The 8,009-nt window shown below is 43.9% G+C and overlaps 1 protein-coding gene across 1 annotated transcript in view; it reads left to right on the top strand.

Moving 5' to 3' along the window:
• Nucleotides 1-783: 783 nt before the first annotated feature.
• The window catches only part of RSBN1L (round spermatid basic protein 1-like), a 114,136-nt gene continuing 106,910 nt past the window's right edge, over nucleotides 784-8,009 (top strand). Inside the window, exon 1 of the mRNA XM_011985454.1 lies at nucleotides 784-1,622. Within this exon, the coding sequence (XP_011840844.1) occupies nucleotides 1,037-1,622 (586 nt within the window). The 5' untranslated portion in view covers nucleotides 784-1,036. The remainder of the gene's footprint in view (nucleotides 1,623-8,009) is intronic.

Below are 8,009 nucleotides of genomic sequence, written 5' to 3'. Positions count from 1 at the left end.
GGCCGGACATGGTGGCTCACGCTTGTAATCCTAGCACTTTGGGAAGAGGAGGTGGGCCGATCACCTGAGATCAGGAGTTCGAGTCCAGCCTGGCAAACATGGTAAAACCCCGTTTCTAATAAAAACACAAAAATTAGCCGAGCATGATGTCGGGCGCCTGTAATCCCTGTTATTGGGGAGGCTGAGGAAGGAGAATAGCTTGAATCCGGGAGGCGGAGGTTGCAGTGAGACGAGATCGCGCCACTGCACGCCAGCCTCGACGACAGAGCAAAACTCTGTCTCAATAAATAAACCAAATAAATAAATAAATAAAAAAATGTTAAGGGTCTAGCCACGACAGTTCAAAAAAGTCTCCAAATCCAGGCAGACTCTCTCCTTCAAGCTTGTAAGTAATCCGAAAGTTCTAGAGTTGCCGGAAGTTATCTCCCTCAATGGATTAGAGCACATGATCTAGCAATAATAACGTACCTTGTCACCACATCAAATGATTTTGAACACCTCCCATCATCGACTACCGACTAACAAAAAGAAGGACTTGATTCCCGGCAAATTTTTCTCTTCTGAACTGAGCATCCCCGAAATCCAACTTTCTGAACGCGCAGATGCACGGTGAGCGGTACCCCAGGAAAAATGGAAGGGAAAGTGGTACAAGCTAAAAGTCTTCTTGGCAGCAGAGACGATCGCTACCTCGGCCAAGACAGATCTGGGGGTCCAGGGCAGGGATTCTTCCCTGATATCCACCAGGCACCCGAGTTCACGCTGGCAACAGTGGAAGCCCTCCCCTCGCAGAGCGCTCCGCCACTAGCCGCACCCCTCCGAGCTCTGACCTCCAAAGAGGGTCCCTTTGGCGATCCCGCCCCTTCGTCTGATGTTTGTGCCTTTGATTGGCTCTTAGGTGGATCTCTCAGCGTGACTCGCCCAATGGAGGTCCCGGTCGGTGGCCCGGTCGCTCCGCCCCTTCCCTAGCCCACGCGGAGGGCCCGCCCCCTGCCCCGCGCCGGCTAGCGGAGGAGAGTAAATACAACAGAAGCGCAAAATGGCGGAACCGCCGAGCCCAGTGCACTGTGTCGCTGCCGCCGCCCCCACCGCCACCGTCTCGGAGAAAGAACCGTTTGGCAAGCTGCAGCCCTCCTCCCGGGACCCTCCGGGTTCTCTGTCCGCCAAGAAGGTCCGGACTGAGGAGAAGAAGGCACCGCGGAGAGTGAACGGAGAAGGGGGCAGCGGCGGGAACAGCAGGCAGCTGCAGCCGCCGGCAGCTCCTTCGCCTCAGAGCTATGGCAGCTCCGCGTCTTGGAGCTTTGCCCCTCTGTCTGCTGCTCCCTCCCCGTCCTCTTCTCGGAGCAGTTTCTCTTTTTCCGCTGGCACGGCCGTTCCCTCTTCAGCCTCCGCTTCCTTGTCTCAGCCGGTGCCGCGCAAACTACTGGTCCCTCCTACGCTGCTGCACGCTCAACCTCACCATCTCCTTCTGCCCGCCGCCGCCGCCGCTGCCTCGGCTAACGCTAAGTCGCGCAGACCTAAAGAGAAGCGGGAGAAGGAGAGGAGGAGGCACGGTCTCGGCGGGGCCCGAGAGGCCGGCGGGGCCTCCCGGGAGGAGAACGGGGAGGTGAAGCCGCTGCCCCGAGGTGGGTGCCGTGCGGGGAGGGGGAGGGGAGGGTGCCGCGGGTCCCCGCCGCCCCACTGGCGCCCACGGGGCCCGGGAAGGGGGAGCGCGGCGGCCTCGTGCGCCAGCCTGGACGGGCCGGGAGGCGTCCGGTTTTCAGCAGAGGATTTTGCAGTTCCCAAGGGGATAGGAAATGGAGCCTGTAATTTCGGTTGCAGAGAAGGGGATGGCCGACGCTCTTATTTTCTGTATCGTTTCTTCCTCCCAGTTAGTGCGCTGCAGGATTTGTAAAAATCCATGTTGAGGACTCCCCTAGGTGTGTTTGGCTAGGGAGAGAGATGGAGGGAACGGGATGGGGGAAGGGTTTGGTCTTGTAAAAGATGCTCGGTTGATTGTTAGGCCATTTAGACGTGGTCGCGGGAATTCGTATTTGTGACACAGCGTTCAACCCCGGATAATCCTGTCAAAAAAGGGGTGTGGAAAGAGCACTGGCGTCAGCTGGAAGCTACCAGAGGCCTGAGCTTTTCATCCCTATTAGGGAAATGAGGTAGCGTGCAGGGCCCGAAGTGCGCTGTTTCGTAAGGTACCCTCCCTGCACCCTACTCTCCGCTGCGTATTCTTAAGTGTTTTGGGTGGTCCTGTTTGAAATAGCACCCTTCTGAAAGAATTTTCAGCCATATTCTTTTTTTCCTGCAGCAAATGATAAGAGCCAGGAGCTTTGACGATTTTTGGACCGGTCAAGCGGCTGCAGAATTTTTGAGCATTAGAAAAAGGCAGATTCTTAAGGGTTCTTGTCAGACAGGGTCAGTTTTGTTTTTAAATGTAGGCTAGTCGTATAATTTTTCAGATAGTGTTTCTTTAAAATAGATGTTTCTGCCACTTGAGCTACGGATACATAATGATCTGACAATAGTGCAACATACAGACTAGGTGAAAATCAAATCTTTATGTGATCGCAAGCTTAAAGCGCATGATCTTCATTATAAATGTGCACTGCTACACAGTGTTGTCAAATGACTCTTTTTTTTTGTTTTTTAGAAAAAGAAATGTCAAGCAGTTTTGGCATTGCTGATCTAACAGTAGCTTAGGTCATGAAAAATTTTCTGTTTGGTATAATATTGTTTTCACAATTTAAAACATGCTGCATGTGCATGTAGCAATAGTGCCACTTCTTCCTTGATATTTTTTGCCTGTAGCAAAACTTTGACATCTAAGCATAGCCATTAGGGACTCTGGTGCAATGTAAAGATCTCTCAGCTTCCGGGAGTGTTGCTTCTAGGAAAATGGTTTTGAGGATGGGATTTATGGTACTTTTATTCAGGAATTTTAGGTGGTTGGTATTTTAAAGCTATTTTGTTTTAACAATTATATGTAAAATTTAGGGGATAAGTGCCTGGAAGTCTGTCCGTAAGCAGCTTGGTATCATCACTAGTGTTTGTGGTGTGTAAACTGCACATTTGCTCTAAGTTCTCTGAAAGAGGAAGTAAATATGAATGTTACATACTTGGAGTAATGGAGTATTTGAGAATAAGCATTCTTTAACAATTCTGACTTAAAATGTGGAGTACACAAATGGTCCTTAAAGTGAAATGGCTGTTAAAGAGGAATTTTTATAATCTTTTCAATTACATTTCGAATCCTCCTTCTTTTGAGGGTTAACATTAATATTGTTAATCCTGAATATAAACAGTAATAGGTTTTACATTAAGATGTGGGAATGATCTTTTCCCATGACCTATGTGGATTTTTTTGAGTAGTGACAAGATATTAACACTACTGTAAGATTTTCATTTTTTCAGATAGAAATGCTCTTATTGAAAAAGAGAAAAAGATTGCTTTGCAGTGTCTTGGTGGTAAATTTAATGGTGAAAATTTTTCCCTCGTAACTTGGGGAATACTTACATCTTTCTAAAGTTTGAATTTAACTGAATTGAAGTTCTGTTTTAACGAATTAAGAAGATTCTTAAATAGTGGTATTAACAAGTGGTATAGCAAGAATACATATATGCCTTTATTATAGATATAGTTGCAAATATGAAAGTCCTAATTTGCAATACAATGCTCATTTCTCTGTGCTTTTTGTAAAAATCTTGGTGAATGGGTGACCAAGTGTTTGTTTAGGTATATACCTCTTTTTAGTGTTGCTCTAAGTTGGCTGTGCATAGTTCAGTAACCCTTCAATTATCCACAACTGGCTGATTGAACAGTCTGAGTCAGAACCAGACATTAGCTATAAAGACACCTAAACAAGGAAGAGATTCTCCCTCAACAAAACAAACCTGAACCACACACACTCGAAAGACCTAGCCTGCACCCCAATTTGATTAAACAGTTAAGGTCCTGTATTTATTTGTAGTTGGGCTTTTGAAAAGTCTTAAGTCAGAACTGCTTTATTTTTACGTTGGTGACCATTCTAACAGAACGTATTTGGATTAAATGAAAGCATGTATATGAAAGGGCCTAGCAGGGTATTCAGTAAATGTTATTTGAAATCTGAAGCATAGTTATTAATTTTTTTAACCCTATAACTAATTAAAAGATGGGTGAATGCTGATAGAGGAAGGATCATTGACAGATATGAAAGTTAAGAATGATGAACAAGAAAATTATGAAAGTATACTAATATAGGCCCATTTAGCGCCAGGGCTTGATGCCTCACAATCTCTAAGGCCATCTTATCATATTGCTGTAGCTGACTTGCGTGATAGCTTGACTCACCAAGTAAAAGTTAAGTTTCTTATAAAAAGGAAAAGTGCAAAACATTTTAGATTTTTTTTTTTTTTTTGAAACAGAGTCTCGCTCTTGTTGCCCAGACTGGAGTGCAGTGGCGCAATGGCTCACTGCAACCTCCACCTCCTGGATTCAAGAAATTCTCCTGCCTCAGCCTCTAGAGTGGTTGGAATTATAGGCACTCGCCAACACGCCTGGCTAATTTTTGTATTTTTAGTAGAGACAGAGTTTCACCATGTTGGCCAGGCTGGTCTCAAACTCCTGACCTCGTGATCCGCCCACCTTGGCCTCCCAAAGTGCTGGGTTTATAGGTGTGAGCTGCCGTGCCCAACCAACATTCTAGATTTTTAAAACCAGAAAATAATCTGATTTTAGTGCTTATGGAGGTAATTTACTGAAGAGTTAATCAATATTCTTGTAAGACTGAATAAATTATAGAATTGGTAAGTGTGGAAAGTAAAAATGGACGTATACCAAGAGTATCCAAAATTTAGAATTATTTTATGGCAAACAACACAACAAATATTTAATTAGCTATCAATGTGCCTTCACTGACTCCAGTAACCAGTAAAATTTGTATAGATCTTCTAACTATTGTTAGTACTTTTGCTTTGTATTTGTTGACTTACTTTTTTCCTTAAAATGAGCCTGTGAAGTATTTCAAGACGAAACCAGAGCATTTCACTGAATTTTTACCTTGAAAGTGTAGTTGCAGAATTTAATGAAAATAGCAGCTTTTCTTAGAATCAAATAATCTGAGGTATATAAATGTGAGTGATATCAAAGGGATGGGTGTCTGAAGATTTTTCTAACTATACTCTCCAGTATTGTGACTGCACAATTTTAGGTTAAATTCATATTCAGAGTTTTTATCATATGACTAAATATTTGTTTCTGCCGAAGGAATAATTTACTATGATTTTATTTTCTTGTGTAACCTTTTGTTTTTCATGTCTCATTTTTATTCGTTTGCTTAGTTTTCTCTGGCAAAGTCTTTCTGTACCCTCCAGTAGCTCCATAAAATGCTTCTCAGTGCAATTTTCCACATGGGCAAATCTGTCAGATAAACTTACCCATTCCATTTGTTCCTGTAGACATCCCTTCTGGGGCTGGGCGCGGTGGCTCACGCCTGTAATCCTAGCACTTTGGGAGGCTGAAGCTGGCGGATAGCCTGAGCTCAGGAGTTCAACACCAGCCTAGGCAACACTGAAACCCCATCTCTACTAAAAATACAAAAAGTTAGCTGGGCGTGGCGGTGTGTGCCTATAGTCTCAGCTACCTGGGAGGCTGAGGCATCGCTTGAACCCAGGAGGCGGAGGTTGCAGTGAGCTGAGATGGCATCACTGCACTTCAGTCTGGGCGACAGAGCAAGACTCCGGCTCAAAAAAACCAAAAAAACAAGACATCCCTTCTGTGCTTTTTAGTCTGGGTTGTTTCCTCTTTAGGCCTGCTGTATAGCTATCACCTTGGGACTTTCCTTAGTGATATTCTGGGAATTTCTTTAACTTTTGTTGAACTTTATTTTTCTGAATATCATGCCTTCCTTTTGGTTTCTTCCTTCATTTTGGATTTTCATTTTGGATTTCATTATTACCCTTTTACTTGACTGGCAGTTGAGAAATTTCTGCATTGGAAATAATTTTCCCTCAAATGTTTGAAGGTGGTATTCCATTATTGTCTGGTTCCCAAAGTAGGTTAAGACGTCTGATCTCCAAAAAGTTGTCTATTCTACTATCTGGGGGATTTCAATCCTTTCACTGAATTTTATAATTTATGTATTTTTTTCTTTGGTGTTTTTCTTCACATCTCACTCTTCCTTCTGAACTTTCACTGAATTTTACTTTTTTTTTTTTTTTGAGACAGAGTCTTGCTCTGTTGCCCAGGCTAGAGTGCAATGGCATGATCTTGGCTCACTGCAGCCTCTGCCTCCTGGATTCAAGCAATTCTCCTGCCTCAGCCTCCCAAGTAGCTGGGATTACAGGTATTCGCCACCACGCCCGGCTAATTTTTTGTATTTTTAGTAGAGACAGGGTTCCGCCATGTTAACCAGGCTGGTCTTGAACTCCTGGCCCCAGGTGGTCTGTCTGCCTTGGCCTCCCAAAGTGCTGGGATCATAGGTGTGAGCCACCGTGCCTGGCCTTCACTGAATTCTAAAGTTTTAGCTTTTATTTTTTTGAGATGGTCTTGCACTGTTGCCCGGGCTGGGGTGCGATGGTGCAATCTTGGCTCATTGCAACCTCTGCCTCCCAGGTTTGTGTGATTCTCCTGCCTCAGTCTCCCGAGTAGCTGGGACTACAGGCGCACACCACCATACCCAGCTAATTTTTTGTATTTTTTAGTAGAAACAGGGTTTCACTGTGTTGGCCAGACTGGTCTCCAACTCCTGGCCTCATGATCTGCCTGCCTTGGCCTCCCAAAGTGCTGGGATTACAGGTGTGAGCCACCACGCCAGGAAAAGTTTAAGCTTTTAATAAGAATTTTTAAGAGCTCTTGTCCTTTGTTTCAGTATTATGGTATTTTGTTCCTCTTTCATGGGTGCAGCATTTTCTGTTTCCTCTTCAAGGATATTAATGACAGCTTCTTTGAGGTGTTCTTCTGTTCTTCCTATTATTTTTGGTTCTTATTTGTTTGTTTTGGTCGCTTTCTTTTAGTTGGAGGTTTTGTTCAGATCTTTGTGATCATGAGCAAGGTTAATGACTAATGGACTGCCGTGTTTTTAATCTTCATTTCTTTTCTCTGGATGCTGGGTAAGAAGGCTTTCAGTTTCTTCAGATAGAGGTCCTTTAATTTTCCTGTCTCTGTGTGAGTGGAATGATGGAGAGAGGAGGGGTGTCTTAGTCACTCGGGTTGCTATAATAAAATACCATAGAATGGGTGACTTAGCAGAAATTAATTTTTTATAATTCTGGTGGCTGGAAGCCTGAGGTCAGCATACCATCGTGGTCAGGTTCTGGTTAGGGCTCTTTTCCTGGTCTGTAGATAACTGCTGCCTTCCTGTGTGCTCACATGACTTTTCCTATAATGGAAAGAAAAATCTCTTCCTTTTCTCTTTATAAAGCTACCAATTTTATTGGATTAGGACTGTGCCCTCTGAACTCATTTAATCTTAGTTACCTCCTAAAAGCCTTATTTTCAGATACAGTCACATCAGGCATTAAGGCTTCAACATACAGATTTTGGGGAGGCATGATTCAGTCCATAGTGAAGGGCTTGGCAGAGGTAATGAGTTTATATGACAGGGTTCTAGTGCTTCATAGGGGAAGAAAGCTACAAGTCTTGTCATTCATTTAGTAAGTTTTTACCTAGTCTCCCTGTTTTCGTACCAGCATTTCACTTCTCTTTTCTGTGAGCGATACCCCTCATCTTGGAGCCACTCTGATTCACTTTTGCTGAGGACCATACCTCCTGTTCCCTTAGGAGTGTGTGTTTATGGGTATTCTGCTCTATTTCCTAGCACCCTCGGATTTCTGAGCTTTTCTGGGGGTATTGCAGGGTAAAGAGGATTGTTTGTTATTATCTCTCCCATTATGCTAAGGCATTTACCATTCTACCATTAGCTTTTTGTCTTTATACATTGTATTTCAGGTAATAGTTACAGTATCTCCTAGTTATGTCAGAAGTGGAGTATGTGTTTGTCTCTTTTTTCCTACTGTTTGGGTTTTTTTTTTTTTTTTTTTTT

This window comes from Mandrillus leucophaeus, unplaced genomic scaffold (assembly GCF_000951045.1).
Source record: "Mandrillus leucophaeus isolate KB7577 unplaced genomic scaffold, Mleu.le_1.0 Scaffold284, whole genome shotgun sequence".
Classification (NCBI taxonomy): domain Eukaryota; kingdom Metazoa; phylum Chordata; class Mammalia; order Primates; family Cercopithecidae; genus Mandrillus; species Mandrillus leucophaeus.
The sequence above is the reverse complement of the archived record's forward strand: the minus strand, read 5'-3'. Positions and strand labels throughout refer to the sequence as shown.